The sequence below is a fragment of the Dipodomys ordii genome, unplaced genomic scaffold, assembly GCF_000151885.1.
Source record: "Dipodomys ordii isolate 6190 unplaced genomic scaffold, Dord_2.0 Scaffold17, whole genome shotgun sequence".
NCBI lineage: Eukaryota > Metazoa > Chordata > Mammalia > Rodentia > Heteromyidae > Dipodomys > Dipodomys ordii.
Window position 1 is genome coordinate 15,275,015 of NW_012267233.1, and position 24,228 is coordinate 15,299,242.

A 24,228-nucleotide genomic window follows, 5' to 3' on the forward strand; every position below is an offset into this window, starting at 1 on the left:
AAATTATCCTAATTTGCTAATGACATGAGTCTGTACTTAATAGATTCTAGACTCCATCAAAATACTTCTAGAATTGGGCTGGGAAGGTAGCTCAGTGGTAGAGAGCTTGCCTTGCATGCATGAGGCCCTGGGTTTGATTCTGCAGCATCACATAAGCAGAAAAAACCAGAAGTGGCACTGTGGCTCAAGTGGTAGAGCACTAGCCATGAGCTGAAGAGCTGAGGGACAGCACCCAGGCCCAGAGTTCAAGCCCCACAATTGGAAAAAACAAAACAAAAATAAAAAAAAAAAACACTTCTAGAATTGATAAATACCTTTGGAACAGTAAGGTATGAAATCAATACCCCAAAGTATCAGTAGCTTTTCTATGTATCAACAATAAACAGGCTAAAAAATCAGGAAAACAATTGCATTTACAATAGCTTCCAAACCAATAAAATACCTAACACTTAGGTTATATGTAGGTGTTAACCTAACCAAGGAAGTAAAACACCTCTATCAAATCCTTGATGAAAAAATTGAAGACATCAAAAGGTGGAAAGATACCTATGGTAATGGTTTGGCAGAATTAATACTGTAAAACTGGTCAAATACCAAAAGCAATGTACAAATTCATCACATAAAATCCATTATCATTCCTCACAGAACCACAAATATCGATACAGAAGCTTATATGGAATCAAAGAGACCCTGAATACCAAAGCAATCTAAGTATAGTCACACAATGGAATCATTCATCTAATGTTGGGTACTCCCACTGAGTAATCAATCAGTAAACATACATATATACACACAGAAACAAACACATAGAAATATTACATAGCCATAAAAAACAAAATTATGGCTGGGCACTGATGGCTCATGCCTACAATCCTAGCTATTCAGGAGGCTGCTTGGGCAGGAAAATCCATGAGACTCTTATCTCCAATAAACTAGTCAAAAAATTACTCAAAAAGTAGCACTGTAGCTCAAATGGTACATCACTAACCTTGAGCAAAAGAAGCTCAAGGACAGAGCCGAGGCCCAGAGTTTAAACTCCAGGACCAGCAAAAAATAAGATAAAATGTTATCTATAGAAAAATAGATGCAATTGGAAGTTATAATATTCAATAAGTTCAGAAAAAATATATACATAAAGAAGCTGGTGGCTGGTAGCTCACGCCTGTAATCCTAGCTACTCAGGAGGCTGAGATCTGAGGATCATGGTTCAAAGCCAGCCTGGGCAGGAAAGTCCGTAAGACTCTCCAATAAACCACCAGAAAACTGGAAGTGGTGCTGTGGCTCAAGTGGTAGAGTGCTAGCCTTGAGCTGAAGAGCTAAGGGACAGCGCTCAGGCCCAGAGTTCAAGCCCTGCGGCCGACAAAAAAAAAAAAAAGAAAGAAAGAAAGAAAAAGGAAAGAAAAAGAAAAATGCCAGGTGCAGGTGGCTCATGCCTGTAATCCTAGCTACTCAGGAGGCTGAGATCTGATTATCACAGTATGAGGCCAGCCTGGGCACAAAAAAAGGCCGTGAGACTCTTCAATCAACCACCAAAAAGATGGAAATGGACCTGTGTGGCTCAAGTGTAGAATACTAGCCTTGAGCAAAAGAGCTCAAGAACAATGCCCAGGTCCTGAGTTCAAGCCCTAAGACTGGCACAAAAATAAATAAGTAAAACAAATCAAAAAAGAAAAAGAAAAACACAATACATGGAACTTAGACTAAAATACATACGTATTCATAAACATATTCTTATCTAATTACATATGCATATTTAACGTGTATACACATATCCACACATTTATCAGGATCCATAACATGCATAACTGTAATTGCTTGCATGGGTTAAACCGTGAACATGAATTATCTTTTTTTTTTTGGTCGGTCGTGGGGCTTGAACTCTGGGCCTGGGCGCTGTCCCTCAGCTCTTCAGCTCAAGGAGAGTGCTCTACCACTTGAGCTACAGCGCCACTTCCAGTTTTCTGGTCGTTTATTGGAGATAGGACTCTCACGGTCTCTCCTGCCAGGGCTGGCTTTGAACCGCGATCCTCAGATCTCAGCCTCCTGAGTAGCTAGGATTACAGGCATGAGCCACCAGTGCCCGGCTACATGAATTATCTTAAGTGACTACTCGGGAGGAGGAGAAGGAGCGGGGAGACAGGGGTTGGGAATATGGCTTAGTGGTAGAGTACTTCTCTAACGTGCATGAAGCCCTGGATTTGATTCCTCAGTACCACATAAGCAGAAAAAGCTGGAAGTAGCTCAGTGGATCTGTGGCTCAAGTGGTAGAGTGCTAGCCTTTAGCAAAAGAAGCTCAGAGACACTGCCCAGGCCCTGAGTGAGGCCCCAGGACTAGCAAAATAAACAAATAAATAAAAATGCTCTAAAAAAGAGAAAGAAAGAAAAAGAAAGAGGGTGAGTAACTATAATACACAGCAAGTACATATGAAGGCAGTATAATGAAACTCAATGAAGTCTGTTGATCAACAAGGGTATGGAGTGGAAGGAAAATAGACGTGAGTGGTGGGACTAGCAGGAGGAAATTGGACTGGTGGGGAAGATAAAGGTGGTTGAATATTATAAAACCAGGAACCTGTTGGAGATGCTATTTGGGGGGAGGGGAGTGAGATTTGGATGGAGAGATGGATTATAACACCGTATAAACCTGTATAGAAATGTAACAATGAAATAAATTATACTATATAGACTTCATTACTTTACTATCTCATTATTCTCATTAATATTTAGCCTAACATATGAAATACATTATATACTCTACTATATGTGCTCTACTGTCTGAATCTCAGAGTTACTTACCTTCATTATAACATTTAGTGTCACTGTCAGAGTACACACTAGGTAAAAATTAATCACTTTCATCATTTTCGCTACACAAGTTCCTTTCTTTACATTCAGCTGTGGGGAAAAAAAATCATATGAACAAAGAAGATATAAAAAACTTTACAATTTACCAGTAAGTAACAAGAATGAAAAAATGCAGAGTTATTACCTGAAGGCACTTAGTAAGCATTAAGGCTGCTACTAAACTTAATAAAGGAGAAACAAGTAAAGCAGGATTCTCAAACTGTAGTAAATATCCCAGAAAGAGAGAAAATATATAGATTTTATATACTTCATGAACCTGTTGGAACAAAAATAAAATGAATAATAATAAAATGTATTTATTACATATCTCTTCATTAATTTGGTTTAAGATTTATTTTACTATAATTATACCAGAAATGCTTTACTGTAATTTGGACACAGTTACAAAATTTCCAATCTTTTTTTTTTTCCCTGATCCTGGTTTGAACTCAGCTTGGGCTCTGTCCCTGAGCTTCTCTGGCTCAAGGATCATGCTCTACCAGTTGGGCCACTGCACCCCTTCTGGCTTTTTCTGAGTCTCAGGGACTTTCCTATCTGGCCTGGCTTCTAACTGCAATCCTCATATCTCAACCTCCTGAGTAGCAAGGATTATAGGTGTGAGCCACCAGCATATGGTCCAATCCGTATTTTTAATGTTACGGTTTATAATGAATTTATTATTTATTTCTTAGAACTCTCTCAAACTAAAGAGCTTTAAAACCATGAGTGTTGAAATCAACTGGAAGAACCACCTTTAATGCTACTCTCTGACTTAATGTCACTTGGCTTTCCCTCTAAGTAAGTCATCTATGGTACCTCAAGTTGTGTAAGTTAAAATTATAACCTTAAAAAGTACTCAAAACTTATATAGCTGGGCACCAATGGCTCACGCCTGTAATCCTAGCTACTCAGGAGGCTGAGATCTGAGGACTGCGTTCAAAGCCAGCTGGGCAGGAAACTCCGTGAGACTCTTATCTCCAATAAACCACTAGAAAACCAGAAGTAGCGCTGTAGCTCAAGCAGTAGAAAGCTTGCCTTGAGTTAAAGAGCTCAAGGACAGTACCCACGCCCAGAGTTCAAGCCCCACGACTGACCCCCCCCAAAAAAAACTTATATAGTAAAAAGTTTACTACCATAAAATATACCATCAAAGAAAAGTATTTTTGCTTTTTGCTTCCATAACAGTGAGCACAGAAAATTAGATTTGCCAGGCACTGATGGCTCACACCTGTAATCCTAGCTATTCAGGAAGCTAAGATGTAAGGATTGCGGTTTGAAACCAGCCTGGGCAAGAAAGTCTATGAAACTCTTATCTACAATTAATGACAAAAAACTGGAAGTAGAGCTATGGCTCAAGTATAAAGCACTAGTTTTGAGCAAAAACACCCAAGGACAGCACCCAAACCCTAAGGTCAAGCCCAAGTACCAGCATTAATAAAAAAAAGATTCTCAAGAAAAAAGAGGCAAAAAAAGTAAAAAGGAAGTTGATACAATCACAATGAAAACTATTGTTTTGTATAATTCCAATTAAAAAAGAAAGTTAAACACAATGTCCTTACTGTAAGACCTTGCAGGAGGTTATATCTTAGTGGTGTTTTTTTCTAAAACTGAGTACTTTAATGTATTATAAAGTTAATCGATTTTAAAAAGGCAAAATTAAGACAAAAGAGCATTAGATAGGAAAAAAGAAAGACAGAGTGTTAATTTTTTTTTTTTTTTGTCGGTCGTGGGGCTTGTACTCTGGGCTTGGGTGCTGTCCCTCAGCTCTTCAGCTCAAGGCGAGCACTCTACCACTTGAGCTACAGCGCCACTTCCGGTTTTCTGGTGGTTTATTGGAGATAGGAGTCTCAAGGTCTCTCCTGCCCGGGCTGGCTTTGAACCGCGATTCTCAGATCTCAGCCTCCTGAGTAGCTAGGATTACAGGCATGAGCCACCAGCGCCCGGCTCAGAGTGTTAACTTTTTAATCGCTTTAATAACCTCTGATCATATAAAATAATCTTGATCAAAATGAACTCCAAGAAATGGAAAAAAAAGTTTTATTTTCTTAAAAAAAAGAGGGACTAGGAAGGTAACTCAGTGGTAGAATGCTTGCCTTGCATGCATGAGGCCCTGGGTTTGATTCCTCAGCACCACAAAAGCAGAAAAAGCCAGAAGTGGTGCTATGGCTCGAGTAGTAAAATGCTAGCCTTGAGCTGAAGAGCTGAGGGACAGAACCCAGGCCCAGAGTTCAGGCCCCACAACCAAAAAAAAAAATTACATGAGCACTGTGGCTCATGCCTGAAATCCTAGCTACTCAGGAGGCTGAGATCTAAGGATCATGGTTCAAAGCCAGCCTGGGCTTGAGAAAGTCTGTGAGACTCTTATCTCCAATAAACCACTAGAAAACCAGAAGTGGTGCTGTGTGACTCAAGTGGTAGAGCGCTAGCCTTGGTCTGAAGAGCTCAGGGACAGTCTATTAAAAATAAAAGTCTATTAAAATAAAAAAGTCTATTAAAAATAAAAGCCAGGATGGTAGGTATCTATAGGTGGTGTCAAGGTGTAGACTGAAGTAATAAAATAATAACTGACAGTACTGGAGTCTTTAAAGTGTTGGTAATGTTCTGTTCTTGATTAAACACTGGTTCTATACAGATGTATGCCAGTTTTTGAGCCAGAAACACAATGATCTATAAACTCATACTTTTACTTCTTCTACTTTCTACCCTGTAATATTCTAGGGTTAGGACTTGGCAGTCGATGTTTTGACTTTTTCACTTGATGCTATAGGAAATGTGTAAGGCTAGAAGGAGAAGGGCCTTGTGACTTCCTCTTAGTTATGTGTAAGGCTAGAAGGAGAAGGGCCTTGTGACTTCCTCTTAGTTATGTCCTTTCAGCTCCATGTGTGGGGCCCTCCTTAAGTTTTGAAGTTTTAATAATTCCTTATTTTTCACAATGCTCCCTTGGCACTATTCTGTGGTTGCCACCTTCAGGTCCATATTAACACTACCCTTTCAAATAATCCATTAATAAGTTAATGGCTTTATACTTGATTAATAATTTTTTTTGCATGGACATTATGGCCTTAAGGTGGTGAGGATTAAACCTGGGCTCTTGAGTATACTGAGTATCTACAACTGCATTATCCACCCTCTGCTTAGTTGTTTTTTTTTCTGGATATTAAACCCAGGACATTGCATACTCTTTTTTTTTTTTTGAGGGGGGGTCCGATCGTGGGGTCTGAATGCTGGGCCTGGGTGCTGTCCCTCAGCTCTTCAGCTCAAGGCTAGTGCGCTACCACGTGAGCCATAGCACCACTTCCGTTGTTTTTTTTTTTCTGCTTATGTGGTGCTGAGGAATCGAACCTAGGGCCTCATGCATGCAAGGCAAGTGCTCTACCACTGAGTCACTTTGTCAGCCCAACATTGCACACTCTTACAAGCACACTATCACTAAAGTACATTTCCAGACTTGGTTATTAGTACTTTATGTTAAACTCTTTGTTTTGTTTTTTTTTTGGTCGGTTGTGGGGCTTGAACTCTGGGCTTGGGCGCTGTTCCTGAGCTCTTCAGCTCAAGGCGAGCACTCTACCGCTTGAGCCACAGCGCCAGTTCCGCTTTTCTAGTGGTTTATTGGAGATAAGAATCTCACAGATTTTCCTGCCCGGGCTGGCTTTGAACCTCAATCCTCAGATCTAAGCCTCCGGAGTAGCTAGGATTACAGGGGTGAGCCACGGGCACCCAGCATATGTTAAACTCTTTCTGTTCTTAAATGTTAAATGTTCTTAAGTGTTTCTTAAATGTTGGTACTCATTAGGGTTCTGAACCAGCAAAATACAAGTGATTAAAAAAATAGTAGATTAAGATCCAACATTGTAAAAATGGTGTTTATTCTCAGGATTTAATTCATTACTTTAAAGCATCACAATACCTTGTCACTTTGTTCCACTGAAATTATATCCAGAAGAAACAGAGATATTGCTTGAAGAAACAAGAGATAGTGACTATATTCCCACATCATCATAAAGGTGTAAGTTGAAGCACTCATCAACAAGTAGCAAAACCTCTACAGAAAAAAAAAAACTATAAATATCAATGGCTTTCTTTTATTTTTAAAATTATTATTAAAATCTTAAGATTTTTAAACTTTATTCTGAGAATAAGAATTAAGTTTCTATTTCAGTTTGAACACTATTCAATTCTTCAAGACCACATAAACAGAAAAAGCTGGAAGTGGTGCTGTAGCTCAAGGGATGGAGTGCTAGCCTTGAGCAAAAGAAGCTCAGGGACAGTGCCTAGACACTGAGTTCAAGCCCCAGGACCAGCCAAAAAAATAAATAAAAAAATAAAAAACAAAAACCTGCAGCTGTTTTCCTCTGCTAAATATTAAAAAGAGCTCACTGTTCTTGCCTGAAATATACCTGGCTAAAATCAGTTCTGTCCTTCCAAGGTCATCTCCCAAATAACCCTTTAGTGAGTGAGTAGTCAAGTCTCTGACAAGTTCATTGTCACAAAATGTATTTCCAGAAAATCTCTCCTTCTGTGGGTTTACTTTTTTATTCCCATTCCCCCCACTGGGTGTAATGAGTATCCAGTGATCTTGTTCTGATAACAGTCAAAGAGAAAGATAATAAAGGTCAGGTCAAAGCTGGGCACTGGTGGCTCATGCCTATAATCCTAGCTACTAAGGAGGCTGAGATCTGAGAATCATGGTCCCAAGCCAACCCAGGCAGTCAGAAAGTCCATGAGACTCTTATCTCCAATTAATCACCAGAAAACCTGAAGTGGTGTTATAGCTTAAAGTAGTAGAGCAATAGCCTTGAGCAAAAGAGCTCAGACACAGCACCCAGGCCCGGAGTTCAAGCCCCGCAAATGATCAAAAAGAAAATAAAGGTCAAGAAAACTAAGAATTTTGTTCTGTAAAACTAAATCTTTCAATATGGAAAAAAAGCACTTTTTAAAATTTTGTTGTTGACTCTGTATTCTTTACCTTATATATAGTATACTCACGTGCACATTTGAGGGAGGGTGGGAGAGGGCACAGGATCAGAGGAAAGACGGTGAAAAGTGCACCAGTGGAAATCACTGGCTGCACTGGACAATGATGAACGTGAACTATGCAACTCATGGGTGAAGATGGGAGGGAGGGAATGGGAGAGAATGAGGGAAAAGATGACACTATGCGAAAGGAAATGTACTTAATTCTGGATGTATGTAAAGATAACCCCACTGTATATCACCTCTAAAATAATAAATTGGGGAGGAAAAAAACAACTAAATCTTTCATACTTAGCTGCGTATATTCAATGATAAAATTCAGTGAGAAACGCTTCAGTCATCACCAGATAAAAGAATTTTCCAGTATCCTGAATCAGTTGGTCAAATAATACCAACCGCAAAGCTTAGAAGGGCTCCACACTGATGAAATACAGAAACTTCAGCTTCTCCTATCACCATAGCTATATATAAAATTTTCTGGAAGCCTTCAAATGTAGAACAATCATAACTGTTATATGCATGCCTGAGATCAGCAAATCCAGAGAATCTGGTTCCAGAAATTAACGAAGGCTCAAATCCAAATCCAGCCCAATTAACCTACAGAATATTCCAAGATCACTTTGGGGAGCCCCTGGGGATAGGGTTGGGGGAAATAGTACCATTTGCTCAAACAAAGTGTTAACGCCAAGAGCTTATTCTCAAACTAAAGGTATGGTAAAAAGAAGTCTTAGCTAGGTGTTGGTGGCTCATGCTTATAATCCTAGCCACTCTGGAGACTTAGATCTGAGAACTGAAGTTCAAGCTGGCCCAGGCAGGTAAATCCACAGGACTCTTATCTCCAATTAACCAGGAAAAAGCTGGAAGTAGAGGTCAAGTAGTGATACAGTGCCAGCACTAAGCGAAAAAGTTAACGGAAAGCATGAGACAGAGTTCCAGCACCAGCACCAATGCAAATACATACAAAAGGCTTGAAGACAGAAATACACATCAAACAAACAAAAAACAACAACAACAACAAAAAACAACTACAGACACAAGAGGACAAAAAGACCTACCATGCTCATGGACTAGCAGAATCAATATTGTAAATACAGCCGCACTGTCGAAACGAATCTACAGATTCAATGCAATATTCATCAAAATCCCACTGTCATTCCTCACAGACATAGAAAAATCAACCTGAAAATTCACAAACGGGAACATAAAAGCTCCAAATAGCAAAAGCACATCTGAGTAAAAAGAGCAACACTGAAGGTCTCAGAGAGCCTTCAAATTATACTACAGAACCATAAAAGCAGCTTTATAAAACTAGCACAAAAACAGACCCAAAGACCAATGGAGCAGAAAAGAAGCCTCTAGAATAAAACCACACAGCTACAGTCATCTACTTTTCAGCAAAAAAGCCAAAACATCACCAGAAATTGCCTCTATAACAAATAGTGCTCGGAAAACTGGTTACCTACTTTTAGGAGACTGAAACTTGACCTTTCTCATTCTATTACAAAAAAGAAAAATCGGGGCTGGGAAGGTGGCTCAGTGGTAGAGCGCTTGCCTTGCATGCATGAGGCCCTGGGTTCGATTCCTCAGCACCACATAAGCAAAAAGAAAAAAGCTGGAAGTGGCGTTGTGGCTCAAGTGGTAGAGCACTAGCCTTGAGCTGAAGAGCTGAGGGACAGCGCCCAGGCCCAGAGTTCAGACCCCACGACCGGACCCAAAAAAGAAAAGAAAAGAAAAGAAAAGAAAGCTCATAAATTGTACATACAAAGATGGAAAACCACTAAGATCCCTCCCCACCCCTCGCCCGAAGTGGCCCGTGGCTGCCGGGACGTCAGGACCACCAGCGCACTGCAGAACCCAGACACGCACAGTGCGGGAGCTGGACAGCGCAGAGACAGACTGGAGGCACAGCACCGCGACCCCTGCTCCGGAGAGCTCCCGCAGCACCGCCGGACGGCCCTCAACCAGACCCAGGATCCGCGAGTACCCCACTGGGGGCCTCCGCCCTCGCCCTAGGGAGCCCTCAGGAGCCCAGCGCTGACGGTGCCTCCCAGAGCTGGACCTGCCCAAGAAGGAACCCCACACTGCACGGGGCCAAAGGGGCTACAGCCCTTCCCCATCGCGCACACCCCGCCTGCCGGCTTCCGCTGGAAGACCACAGGGACTGTGTCTCACACAGCACTGGCTACCCGAGTGCACACACAGGCCAGCGGCTGGCGGGGCTCTCCTGCCGGGAACAGTGGTGTGTGCACGCATGCAGCAGCCGGTGCGAGGACTGTTGCTCGGCCACAGGGATCCGCCAAGCGAGTGCGCCTGCGTGTCAGCCCGTCAGGAAGCAAAATTCGTGGCAACGTGCTTAACACAGAGGGAGGCGCTGCTCCCTGGATGGAGCTGCTGAAACCCCCACCCCGTCTAGAATTGCGAACTGTGTGAGTGTGCCAATAGTAGGCAGAGCGCGCGCGCGCACGCACACGCGCGCACGCGCACCTAAGACCAGGCGGTCCAAGTGTGGACCAAGCGCCAGCCACTCGGGGGGAGAGAAATAATCCAGGGCCAATGAACAAAAAAACCCAGTGCACCCTTCCCCTTCTGAAGCCAATGCCTACCCTGGAAACCTGCTCAGTCCCTGCTGCAGAACAGAGTCCCTTTCAGGCAGTCTGGGGCTGGGTGCACGCCAGCCTGGGGACTCAGTGTAGTTGGTGACCCAGTGTGAAGGAACCCAGAGCCGAGCAAAGGCTGCCACTTGCCCACCAAGAAGCAGAGCTTGGACACGGCCTTGACAAACCCTGAGCCCAAAGGCGTAAATCACAATGAAAGATTATAAGATTTCAACAGCCAAGACAGCATACCATCTCCAAAAACCTGCAGCAATCCAGAAAAGAACTCCAGGGAGAATGAAGAAGAAATGGAGGACAAATGAACAATTAAAGATATGATGACAGAATTGGTCAAAGAAATACACAGAGACAAAATTTCAAAGAAGTTCCAGAAATTCAAAAAAGAAATGCAGACAAAAATGGACACAGCAGACTAGGAATATGGCTTAGTGGTAGAGTGCATGAAGCCCTGGGTTTGATTCCTCAGTACCACATAAATAGAAAATGGCCGAGTTGTGCTGTGGCTCAAGTGGTACAGTGCTAGCTTTGAGCAAAAGCAGCTCAGGACAGTGCCCAGGGCCTTCAGGTCAAGCCCCAGGCCTGGCTAAGAAAAAAAAAAAAAAGGACACAGTATATATCTCATTAAAAGATGAAATTTACACTTTGAGAACAGATATAGGAATTATAAATGGTTCAATTTCCACAATGCAAACCACAATGGAAGCCATAGGTAACAGAATAAATGAGATGGAAAATAGAATATCAAGAAGTTGAAGATAAAAGAGGAGCTGTAGAAGAAAGTCACAGATATGGAAAAAAAAAAAAAAACACTTAGAAATTACCAAAGGGAAGTCTAAGAACTGGCAGACTAAGCCAAGAAATCTAATCTTCATATAATTAGGATTTTTTTTGGGGGGGTCCAGTAGTGGGGCCTGAATTCTGGGCCTGGGCGCTGTCCCTCAGCTCTTCAGCTCAAGGCTAGCGCTCTACCACTTGAGCCACAGCGCCACCTCCGGCTCTTTTCTTTTTTGCTTATGTGGTGCTCAGGAATTGAACCCAGGGCCTCATGCATGCAAGGCAAGCGCTCTACCACTGAGCCATCTTTCCAGCCCCATAATTGGGATTGTTGAGAGGGAGGAATGTAAGAATAGAAGGATGCAACATTTATTCAGTAAGATTATTACAGAAAAATTTCCCAATCTTAAAAAGAGAAAAATATCACTCACATAACAGAAGCATACAGAACACCTAATAGGATTCTAGAAGAAATACATCATAGTAAAAAACACTAGACTTGTGTAGCAAACAGCTGATTTTTAAGTGCTACAAAATCAAAGGCACTACATTACACTGGAAAGAAAATCAGAATCACTGTGAACTTCTCCACACAAACCCTCAATGAAAAGATAGCCTCAAAAGGTACTATGTGGGGCTGGGAAGGTGGCTCAGCAGTAGAGCTTGCCTTGCATGCATGAGGCCTTGGGTTCGATTCCTCAGCACCACATAAGCAAAAAGAAAAAAGCCGGAAGTGATGATGTGGCTCCAGTGGTAGAGCGCTAGCCTTGAGCTGAAGAGCTGAGGGACAGCACCCAGGCCCAGAGTTCAGGCACCACGACTGGACTCCCCTAGCCACCCCCCCAAAAAAAAGGTACTATGTACCCATGTAATTGTAATCCTCTGTAAGGTATTCTCACAATTAAAAAAAAAAAAAGGTACTATGTAGTCCTGAACAACTGCCATCCCATACTAGTATACACAGCGAAGGTAGCATTGACATTCGACAGAGAAGCTAAAACTTTTAAGAATGAAGAAAAATTAAGGGAATTTATGAACAATGAGCCAGCACTACAAAAAATATGAAAAGAAGGAATGTAATCTGAAGAAAACAATCAAGATCAGAGAACCATATGAGATAGAAATCACTAGGAGATCAATTTAGAAAGCACAGGAAAAAGAAAGAAGCAAAATACAGGAAAGCAAGAAAATGGCAGGGAACATATCTCTCTATAATAACTGTAAACATTAATGGACTCAATTTTCCAATCAAAAGAGAAAGAACCACAGAATGGATCAGAAAACAAGATCCATCCATTTTTTTTTTCTCCAAGAGACCCATCTCACAGCCAAAGATAGAAAACAAACTCTGAGTAAAGGGATGGAAGAAGATCTTCCATGCAAATACACCCAGCAAGAAGGCAGGGATTGCCATTTTGATTTCTGACAAAATAGACTTTTCATTAAAATCAGCACAAAGCTGGGAAGGTGGCTCAGTGGTAGAGCGCTTGCCTTGCATGCTCGAGGCCCTGGGTTCAATTCCTCAGCACCACATTAGCAAAAAGAAAAAAGCCGGAAGTGGCACTGTGGCTCTAGTGGTAGAGTGCTAGCCTTGATTTGAAGAGCTGAGAGACAGCGCCTAGGCCCAGAGTTCAGGCCCCACGACCAGACCCAAAAAAAATAAATAAATAAAATAAAATAAAATAAAATCAGCACAAAAAGACAAAGAAGTTCATTAAATATTAATACAAGGAACAGTCATAGTCATCAATTTATATTCACCCAACAATGGAGCCCCTAAATATGTCAAACAAATACTTTCAGACTTACAGAACAAGATAGACCCAAATATAATAGTAGTAGGAAACTTTAATACCTCACTCCCACCAAAGGATAGGTTAACCAAACAGAGGATAAGCAAAGAAGCCTCTGAACTAAATGACACCATATCCCAAAACGGACTTAACAGACATCTACAGAGTTTTCCAACCAACAACGACCCAATATACATTCTTGTCAGCAGTCCATGAAACTTTCTCCAAAACAGATCATATCATAGTTCACACAAAGAACATAAGCAAATACAAGAGGGCTGACATAATCCCATGTATTCTATAGTAGAATCAAACTGGTTCTTAACAACAAAGCATTTGGCAGAATTTACTCAAATACATGGAGGTTGAACAGCAAGCTACTGAATAACAACGGGGTCACAGAACAAATTAAAGGAGAAATTAGAAAGTTCCTACAGTTCAATGAAAATAAAAATACATCACAACAGAACCTCTGGGACACAGCAAGCAAAAGCAGTGCTGAGGGGAAGTTTATTGACCTTAGTGCATACATCAAGAAAAGAGAAGCAGTTCAAGCAAATACTCTCATGATGCAATTAAAACTGTTAGAAAACCAAGAAAAAACTGTATCTAAAGTTACTAGATGGAGAGAAGTAACCAAGATAAGAATAGAAATTAATGATAGAAATTTCACAACCTACATGAAATTAATAAAACAAAGCTGTTTTTTTGAAAAAAAATTAATAAAACTGACAGACATCTTGCAAGAGTAACAAAAATAAAAAGAGGAGACTCAAATCAATAAGATCAGGAATGCCACATGAAAAATTTCAACAAACATCCAAGACACTCAAATGATTATAAACAACCCTGTTTGCAATAGCCTCAAAAAGAGTAAGATACCTAAAAATTAACCTAACCAAAGACATAAAGGATCTATTTAGTGAAAATTATAAAAATCTAAAGAAAAACTCAAAGAAGACCCCAGGAAATGGAAAGACCTTCCATTTTCATGGATAGATAGAATCACTATCATGAAAATGGTCATACTGCCAAAAAGTCATATACAAATGCAACACAATCCCCATCAAAATTCCAATGACCTTTACTGAAATAGAGAAAAGAATCCACAAATTCATATGGAACAACAAAAGACTTAGAATAGCCAAAGAAATTCTAGACAAAAGTAATGCAGACAGTATCACAATACCAGATTTCAAGCTCTACTATAAAGGCATAATAACAAAAATAGTCCAGAAAACCAATGGAATAGATAGAAGACCCAGAAATAAAACCATGTATTTACAGTCAACTGATACTTGACAAAGGAACCAAAGACATACAGTGGAAAAAACAGCCTCTTCAACTACTGGTGCTGGGAAAACTGGGCGGCCACATGCAGAAAACTAAAAGTAGATCCCAGGCTGTCGCTGTGCACTAACATCAACTCAAAATGGATTGAAGACCTCAACATCAAACAGGACATAATAGGAAAAACACTAGACCTTATAGGCACAGGCAGGAACTTCCTGAACAGAGTCCCAGGGGCACAAGAGATTGTAGAGACTGGACAAATGTGACTACATTAAAATAAAAAGTTTCTGCACAACTACAGAAATAGCTACCCAACTAGAAAGACAAACAACCAATTGGGAAAAGGTATTTACCAGCAATGCATCAGACAAAGGCCTAATATCCATTATATACAGGGAGTTTAAGAAACAAATCCCTCAGCACTTCAGCTCAAGGCTAGCTCTCTACCACTTAATCAACAGTGCCACTTACGGTTTTCTGGTGGTTTATTGGAAATAAAGAGTCTCACAGACTTTCCTGCCTGGGATGGCTTTGAACCATGATCCTCAGATCTCAGCCTCCTGAGTATTTAGGATTACAGGTGTGAGCCACCAGCACCTGGCCACTATATCTGTTATTTTGTAGTATATCTTTTATATATCCTTTATTATGGATATCTAACTATATCCCTTGTTATGTAGCTGTTAGACTTTAATTAACATAACAAATCCTATTACTACTAGCTGTAAAATTATGTACATGTGTGAGGCATCAGAATTAATTGTGATGGATAAAACAGATTTATGTCTTACCTCTGAATAGGTATTTAAGTTGTTTTTTAAATAGCCAGTAAGTGCAGCAACTTGGCATGCAAAATATGGTAGTGCCCAGTTTTCTCTTAAAGGAATGGAGTATTCAATTCTTGTTGTATCTACCCTAAAATAAACCACAGATAACAGCAAAAGCAAGGCATTATATTTTAGTACTATACTTTTCAAAGGCACTTTCAAAAATATCTCACTGTTCTTCCTAACAATCCTGTCAAGTAGGCATAGACAGATCCACCATTACTTAGACAATATCATGAGCAAAATCATACTGTCCCACCCCACCTCCTACCCAAGAAAGTAGAGTGTCACTCTGTTAAACTTATAAACAGATGGACCTCAGTGACAAAAGGCATGCTTGCTCTGAGCAAACCTGACCCTAGCTAAGGCACTGTTTGTATAGATTTCTATATAGACTAATATTCCTTCCCTTATCTACAATCTCTAGAGCACAATCTACACCACAATCAGCAGCCTGGCAGATGCAAAATTCTGACATGCTTTTGAAAGGAATAAGCTCAAAGATGTGACTAAATCAAGGTCCTATGGCTGGTAGGGGGCACAAATGTTAATATAATACTTCTGATAACAAGTTTAATTTTTGTTCAGTCAACAAGGTACTTAGAATTACCTTTACAGTAATTTTTGGGGGGTGTGCACACGCATCTGTCCTGGGGCTTGAACTCAGGGCCTAGACACTGTCTCCGAGCCTTCTTTTTGCTCAAGGCTAGCATTCTACCAGATCTGGCTTTTTGGTAGTTATTTAGAGATAGTCTCATGGGCTTTCCTGCCCTGGCTTTGAACCATGACCCTCAACTCTTAGCATCCAACGTAGTAATCTTTTATGTGATAAACCAAGAGACTTTTGAAAATTCCTAGAGTCACAAATACACAAAGTCTTCTTCCTTCACCCCCCGGCAGTATTGTATTTTGAACTCAGGCCCTTTACACTAGAGCCACTCTGCCAAACTCTTTTTGCATTGGTTATTTCCAAGAAAGTGTCTAATTTTATGCCTGAGCTGGCCTGTACTGCAATCCTATTTGTGCTTCCTTTTGTCACTGGAATGTCAGGCCTGTACCACTATAAACAACATATCCTAGCCAGAATTGTTCTTGAGCCCATTTAACTTTTAGATAAAAGTTTCAGATTAAAGAAACACTGGAAACAGGCATCGGTGGCTCCGGCCTATAATCCTAACAAGGCTACGATCTAAGAATCACAGTTTGAAGCCAGCCTATTCTTACAAATCCAAGACTCTTATCTCTAATTAACCAGCAAAAACCACTGAACAGAAGGTATAGCTCAAGTGGTAGGACACTAACTGGAGCGATAAAGCCTAGCAAGAGGTGGAGGCACTGAGTTCAAACTCTGGTATACAGATAGATAGGTAGTAGGTAGATAACTAGGCAGGCAGCTAGGTAGGTGGTGAGTGCATGAGTAAGTGGATGGATGGATGGACAGATGGATAAATGAGGTTTAGCCACATGCCTATGTTGCTATGTCTGCAAAGAGATACAAAACTGACAGAATTCTATATATACACAGAACAAAAGAGGATACTCTTAAGAGAGAAACACAAAGGCACAATGCCTAAGAGCCTCTTCATATTTATCTAAATAATATACACACTAAGATAAAAACAAGCTCTTTCTTCTTTTTTAAGTTTTTAATGATTCTGTTTCTTCACCTTATGTATGGTGTATTTAAGTGTATATCTTCCAAAGGGTTAGGGAGAGGGCCTCTGTACATTACCTCTATAATAATAAGTAAATTAATAATTTTCAAAAGATACAAACTGGTGTAATTTTTTTTTGGGTCCGGTCATGGGGCCTGAGCGCTGTCCCTCAGCTCTTCAGCTCAAGGCCAGTGCTCTACCACTTGAGCCACAGCGCCACTTCCAGCTTTTTTCTTTTTGCTTATGTGGTGCTGAGGAATCGAACCCAGGGCCTCATACATGCAAGGCAAGCACTCTACCACTGAGCCACCTTCCCAGCCCCCAAACTGGTGTAATTTTTAACTGTTGATTAAGTGACAAATAAACATAAAGATAACAGCTTTAAAACAAAATAAATCTATTGGCTCATAAAGGCCAAGAGAGTATGGTTGAATTCTCACTCTGACTAAGCTAATATCAATGCATCAGCCAGGGTTATGGTTCTCATCAGGGGTTTGCAGTCTTCTTAAAAATAAGCTCACTGCAGACTGAGAATGTGGCTATGTGGTAGAGTGCTTGCCTAGCATGCATGAAGCCCTGGGTTTGATGACTCAGTACTACATAAACAGAAAACACCAGAAGTGGTGCTGTGGCTGAATTGGTAGAGTGCTAGTCTTGAGCAAAAGCAGCTCAGGGACGGTGCCCAGGCCCTGAGTTCAAGCCCCAAGACTGGCAAAAAAAAAAAAGCTCACTGGCAGAATTTACTTCCTCCTTGCTTCAAGCCAGCCATAATTTAGTGAATCTTTCTTGTGCTTTGAATATCTCTGATTATCCTTCTACAGAAGCTTAAGAAAGCTCCCTGCTCCTAAGGGCTTGTATAATTAATTAGATCAGGCCCAAAGGGTAATCTTCCTACTTTAACGTAAACTATGCCATGCAGGATAATACAGGAATGATAACAAGTTTGAGATTAGAGTTGGGAGTCTTGGGAAGAAGAAACACTTCAGAACTCTGACTAACAGAATAACAAAAAAATTATAAATATCAATTAAAATACCTATCTTACCTGTTAATAATAAACCATGCAACAGTAAGTATTCCTGCTAGCCATGTTCCACTCATAAGCCAACTTGTAACAAATAAAGCAGTAACATATATTCCTTGTAATCCAAAAACAATACCAATATAAAAATACACTGGCTCAATAACCTCCTAAATGGAAAAAAGAAAGGGAGTTAAAACAGGATGACATTAAACAATTTGAGGATTCTGAAGTATGTGAGACATTAAAGCAAAAGAAAAATACATACATTGCTACCAGTTGCTTGATATAAAACACTGGCAATAAGTTCTGGATATAGAGACATTTGTTGTACTGCATTTATAGTCTTCAGAGAGACAGTTTTGTTATTGTGTGTCAACTCATAAACACCTAAAGAGAAAGATTTTTCTCCAGATTATTAATTCTGCTTTTATAATGATTAAACATATCACTCACTGTTCAACAAATATTCAAATATTTACTATTAATGATATTCCAAATACATACCCTATGACGTTTTTTATTAAGAACATTATGGCGGAATAACGTTACATTCTAAGATAAACTCCCACATTCTAAGGGCCCAATATTGAAAAATAATGTTAGAATTTAGAAAACTGTTATCAAAAATACAACTGCTGGGCTGGGAATATGGCTTGGTGGTAGAGTGCTTGCCATGCATGCATGAAGCCCTGGGTTTGATTCCTCAGTACCACACAGAAAGAAAAAGCCAGAAATGGTGCTGTGGCTCAAGTGGTAGGACACTAGCCTTGAGCACAGAAGGCTCAGGGACAGAATCCAAGCCCTGAGTTCAAGCACCAGGAACACACAAAAAAGAAAGAAAGAAAGAAAGAAAGAAAGAAAGAAAGAAAGAAAGAAAGAAAGAAAGAAAGAAAGAAAGAAAGAAAGAAAGAAAGAAAGAAGGAAAGAAAAAGAAAGAGAGAGAGAAAGAGAGAAAGGAAAGAGAGAGAGAGAAAAAAAAATACAACTGCTGGGTGCTGGTGGCTCATACCTGTAATCCTGAGAATCATGATTCAAAGCCAGCCCAGGCAGGAAAGTCTGTGAGACTTTATCTCTAATTAAGCACCAGAAAATTGGAAGTCAAGCTCAAAGTGGTAGATCCAAGTGGTAGATCACTAGTCTTGACCAAAATAGATCAGACAGCACCCAGTCCCTGAGTTCAAGCCCGATGACCACCACCACTACCACCACCAACAACAAAAATCTGTGATTACCATACCTCTTTCAAATGAAGGTGCCTTTAACATATCTTTATAATAGGAGTAATAAATAGCACTGTCACCTTTAAATGTGATTTCCCGTTCAAGCTCCTAAAATAAAATAAAATGAATATTTAAGAACAAGTATTTAAATTTCAGCTATAATCTTCCTTTTCTCACCTCATTTTCTAAATTAACATGATATTATTTACCTTTTATTATTCATGGATAAGTGAATTCCCTCTAACAAACATTAACAAAGAGGCTAAATTTTTCAATAATCTGGCAACATTTTAATGAAACACTAAAGGTCTCAAATGGATTGTAATTCATACATCATTTTGTTCTACCTGTAAAAAAAATCTAGAAGAATAACCAACAGAATGGCCTCCCTATACCAAAAATAGTAATTCAGACAATAAATTAGTGTCAAAAGCCAAAAATACAAGATAAATACATGAACACAAAAATAAATACATGAAGAAGGTAGCATTTGCTATTACTATTCCATGTATTTATGTACCTAGATTAACAAGACTATAATTAGTACTTTTCCAGATCAGCAGATACCTAATCAGGGCTTTTCAAATAAATGTTCAGAAATATAAGCAAGACTTCAAGACTAGCAAGACTAGTTCAGTGGTAGAAAGCTTGCCTGGCACGCAAGGGCCATAGTTTAAATCCCAACCCCAACACAGCAAAAGGAAAAAAGAAGTCCTAAAATTAAGTTGTGAAAACTAAAACTACAGTGGTCATTAGGATACTATGTATATTTTACACTGAATAAACATTTTACAAGTCTATAATTTTTATTTGTTTAGCCATGCTAGAGATCAAACCCAGGACCTTGTACAATCTAGACAAGCACTCTACCACTAAGCTATATCCCTAGCACTGAAGATAGCTTTTTAAATCAAATGATTTGCTTTCATGCATAAAACCAGTGGAGTTGCAAAAATCTGAAATCCTAAGTGTTTCCAAATCTGGAATTTTATGAGCACTGACATGACAAGTGGTTCATGCCTATAATCCTAGCTACTTATGAGGTTGAGATCTGAGGATTGCAATTCAAAACCAGCCTAGGCAGAAAAGTCCCTGTGATTCTTATCTCCAATTAACCACTCAAAAACCAGATGTGGTGCAGTGGCTCAAGTGGTAGCGTTAGCCTTGAGCACTAAGAGGCTCAGCGACACATCCACGCCCTGAGTTCAAGCTTCACAACCAACAAAATAAAAGAGAATATGTGAGTCATGGATCAAATAGTACAGTGCCTGTTAGCAATCTTACAAGGTCCTAAATTCAAACTCCAGTACCACTGAGAGATGGAGAGACAGAGAGACAGAGAAAGAGAAATAACAAAATAAAACAAAAGCTGGGCATTGGTGGTTCATGCCTGTAATCCTAGTTACTCAAGAAGCTGAAATCTGAGGATCTTTTTCAGTTTGAAACAGCCCAGAAAAAAAATACCATGAGATTCTTATCTCCACAATTAACCATCAAAAAACTAGAAGTGGAGCTATGGTATAAGTGGTAGAGCACTAGCCTTGAGCAAAATAACTCGGGATCAGAGGCCAGGCTGGGTCAAGGCCCAGGATCAAGCCCCAAGGCAGGCACAGGTAGAGGCGAGGGAAAGGTAAGAAAGAGGGAGTGGGAGAGGGAGAGGGAGAGAAGACTCGATAGTTGACCTCACTTAAGGGGTAATAGTAAAAACAGAGAAACACTAAAAGTATTTTACAAAGTGTATGTGAAATATACACAAATACGATGTTAGACTTGGGTCCCATCCCCAAATACCTCACTATATAAGAAGGTAATAACAAGCCAGGCACTAGTGGTTCATGCCTATAATTCTAGTTGCTCAGGAGGCCAATATCTTATGATTGAGGTTCGAAGCCAGCCTAGGCAAGAAAGTCCATGAGACCCTTATCCTTAAATAAGCACCAGAAAACTAGAAGTAGTGCTGTGGCTCAAACTGGTAGAATGCTAGCCTTGAGCAAAAAAGCTCAGGGACATTGCCCAGGCTCTAAGTTTAAGCCCCCATTGACAAAATAAAAGATAATAACTACATTACACTATATTGTTATAAGGATTTAAAAGTCCATAAAATACACATAACTTAAAGCCAAACATTAAACATAGTGATGAGGCCAGATCTTAATATTATTTTATTATTTTAACCCTTTCAAAAATGCTATAATACAACTCAAAAAATTTATATGATTTAATCATGCTTGGCGTCTCAAGCTTGCAATCCTAGCTACTTCAAAGACAGAGATGGCAGTCATGACGACAGCTCACAAGACTCCATTTCAGCCAAGGGCTAGGTACAATGTTACATGCCTGTCACCCCAATTATGAGGAAAACACAGTGAGTGGGCATGGGCATTTGCACCAAACACTGCAACTATGAATGGGAGACAAAAAAAAGAGGTTTGTGGTCCAGATATAAAGCAAGAACCCAGCTTAAAAATAACCAATGCAGGGGTTGGGGATTTAACTCAGTGGAAGAGCATTTGCTTGGCAAGTGCAAGGCCCTGAGTTCAGTCTTCAGCTTGACAAAAAGAAAACAGTAATAATAGCCAGTGCAAAGAAGAGCAGCTGATGGAGTGACGCAAGAGGTAAAGTACCTGTTTAGCAAGTGTGAAGCCCTGAGTTCAACTCTCACTACCAAAAAGAAAAAGGTGTTTGAATGTATACACATACATATATTTAATATATATCATATGCATAACATAGTATGTGTGTATATGCATATATATATATATGCTGAAATTCCACACAAATTTCTGAAATGTGAGGCGTCTAAACTACTAAGAGCCTGACTGAATGCTGTAGGTTATTATTATTATTGAAAGTTGCTGTAGGGAGGTAGCTTGATTTGACCACAGCTATCTTGAGACATGACTGCCTTGACTGCCTCAGAGTAACCTTGGTTTGTTTTCTCCCATAGTTTCACAGCATTCTATAGACAAAACCATTTCACTGGTATGTGGAATCACAGTACCAAGAATGTGCCTAAAGTACTTGATGTAAGCATGAGATAAACCAAGTACATTCTGGCTTGGGTAAAGTTACCTTTGTTCTGATCTTATAATAAGACCCATCCTTCTGATCTAAATCTCACTTAGCTTACTGCAACACACTGTATATATTTCTCAATAAATTATACTATGTGCAATCTTGATCTGCCTACTTCTATTTTCAGTCTCATGAGAACTTACTTAGATCCAGTTCTAATAAACTGAGAGCAGGAATTTCTTGAACAGTCTGTCCCTGATAAATGAACTTCACCAGAAGAGTACCTCCGTAGTTTTTATTCCATGAGATGATATCTATCCTATGACATATTTTAAAGCTGTATGTTCTCAAAAGTTTTTATATCATTTTTAATAGTCATAAATAAAAGAGCACTTGTCATATTTAACAGACTTGCTTTTTTACATCCTAGCAAACATTCAAATATTTAACTACTGTGTCATTTTTATATGTTCAAAATTCTTCTTACCTGCCTGTTGGAAAACCAAAATTTCCGTTCATGATATGCTGACAGGTAGAGTGCATACATCATGCCACTAGTAACTGCTGCAAGACAGCCAATGAAAAGCTTTGCAAAGCGTTGAAATAATATATCTGAAAAAGCATATTAAAGTAACCAAAAGGTAATATGTACCCTTGATATGATACGGAAGAAAAGCATTCTAACTCAAAAGTTTCTTTTATAAAAACACACATCCCTAGTCTAGTCCTAAGAAAGGCAAATTCTAACAGAGAAATATCCTACAATATATATACCTGCCTACAACTTATGAAAGCTATTAAGATCATCGAAAACATGAAAAGGGCTGGGAAGGTGGCTCAGTGGTAGACTGCATGCATGAGGTCCTGGGTTCGATTCCTCAGCACCACATAAACAGAAAAAGCCAGAAGTAATGCTGTGGCTAAAGTGGCAGAGTGCTAGTCTTGAGCTGAAGAGCTCAGGGACAGTGCCTAGGCCCAGAGTTCAAGTCCCACGACCAAAAAAACATCCAAAAAACACAAAAAGCCCGAAACTAGAAGAGCCAAAAAGAACTGAAGAAGATATGACAACTAAATACAATGTGCTACATGCTATATGGAATCCTTAAAAAGAAAATTTTAAAAACATTAAGTAAAAACTCTAAGTATTGGCTTTAGTTAACAGAAATGTACCAATATGATTCATTAATTGTACCAAATGTACATTAATATAAAATATTGGCAACTTTGTGCGGGGGAGGATAAAACTTGGAAACTGTAGTGTGGGCTCAATTCTATAACTCCAAAATAGTTTCAAAGGTTAAAGTCTAGATTCTGCGTGATAAAAAAGTTCTGGATACTGGTTTCATAAGATATTAAGTACTAAGTAAATCTATTAAGCACTATTAAGGTAAGTATATGAAACACTAATGGATTACACACTTAAAAATACTGATTCTTTAACAGAGGCTGAGATATAAAGGATTACAGTTTAAAACCAGCCCTGGCTCTCTCGCTGCTCTTTTCTAGCTCTCTGCTTTCTCTCTCTGCTCTTTTCTAGCTTTTTTCTCTCTCTTTCCTCTCTCTCTTTCCCAGCTCTCTCTCATTCCCAGGCCTTTCCCAGCCACATGGAGTGCCAACCTTGCCTGGTCCCAGCAGGTCTACTGAATAAACCTACCCCTTACCTGAATACCACGTACATGCTGCTGTTCTTACTCGGCTACCTCTTTTTAAAAAAAAAAAAAAATTAAAACCAGCTCTGGCAGAAAAGTTTGCTAGATTCAAATTCCAAAATAATTAGTGAAAAGCATAATTAGAGGTAAGAATCAAGCCCTAGCCTATCAAATAGTGAGGCTGAGTTCAAACCCTAGTACCATGAAGAGAAAAAAAAAGTAATCAAGCTGGTTCCAGTGGCTCACATCTATAATCCTAGCTACTTAAGAGCCTGGATATGGGAGCATCATAGTTTGATGATCATGAGAAAAGTTCATGAAACTCCTTCTCAACCTGGGCACACTGGTGAGAGCCTGTTATGCTAAGCTACTTGACAAGCTAAGATTACCAAAAAAGGGCAGAACAATCCTGAGACTGCCTCTCAACAGAGGGAAGCTAGACAGATAGTGTGTGCTTATCATCCCAGCAACAATAAAAAGTTTAAAATAGGCATACTAAGGTCCAAATATAGCCAGGATTTAAAAAGCAAGACCCTATTTAAAAA

The 24,228-nt window shown here is 39.7% G+C and overlaps 1 protein-coding gene across 2 annotated transcripts in view; it reads right to left on the reverse strand.

The window, feature by feature from the left end:
* The window catches only part of Dpy19l4 (dpy-19-like 4 (C. elegans)), a 59,676-nt gene that overhangs the window by 28,156 nt on the left and 7,292 nt on the right, over window positions 1-24,228 (reverse strand). For both annotated transcript variants that reach the window (XM_013012430.1, XM_013012431.1), the window contains exons 3-10: window positions 22,522-22,646; window positions 19,037-19,127; window positions 18,065-18,186; window positions 17,821-17,966; window positions 15,085-15,208; window positions 6,752-6,886; window positions 2,990-3,121; window positions 2,797-2,895 (exon numbers count right to left, since the gene is read on the reverse strand). In XM_013012430.1, the coding sequence (XP_012867884.1) occupies window positions 2,797-2,895; window positions 2,990-3,121; window positions 6,752-6,886; window positions 15,085-15,208; window positions 17,821-17,966; window positions 18,065-18,186; window positions 19,037-19,127; window positions 22,522-22,646 (974 nt within the window). The remainder of the gene's footprint in view (window positions 1-2,796; window positions 2,896-2,989; window positions 3,122-6,751; window positions 6,887-15,084; window positions 15,209-17,820; window positions 17,967-18,064; window positions 18,187-19,036; window positions 19,128-22,521; window positions 22,647-24,228) is intronic.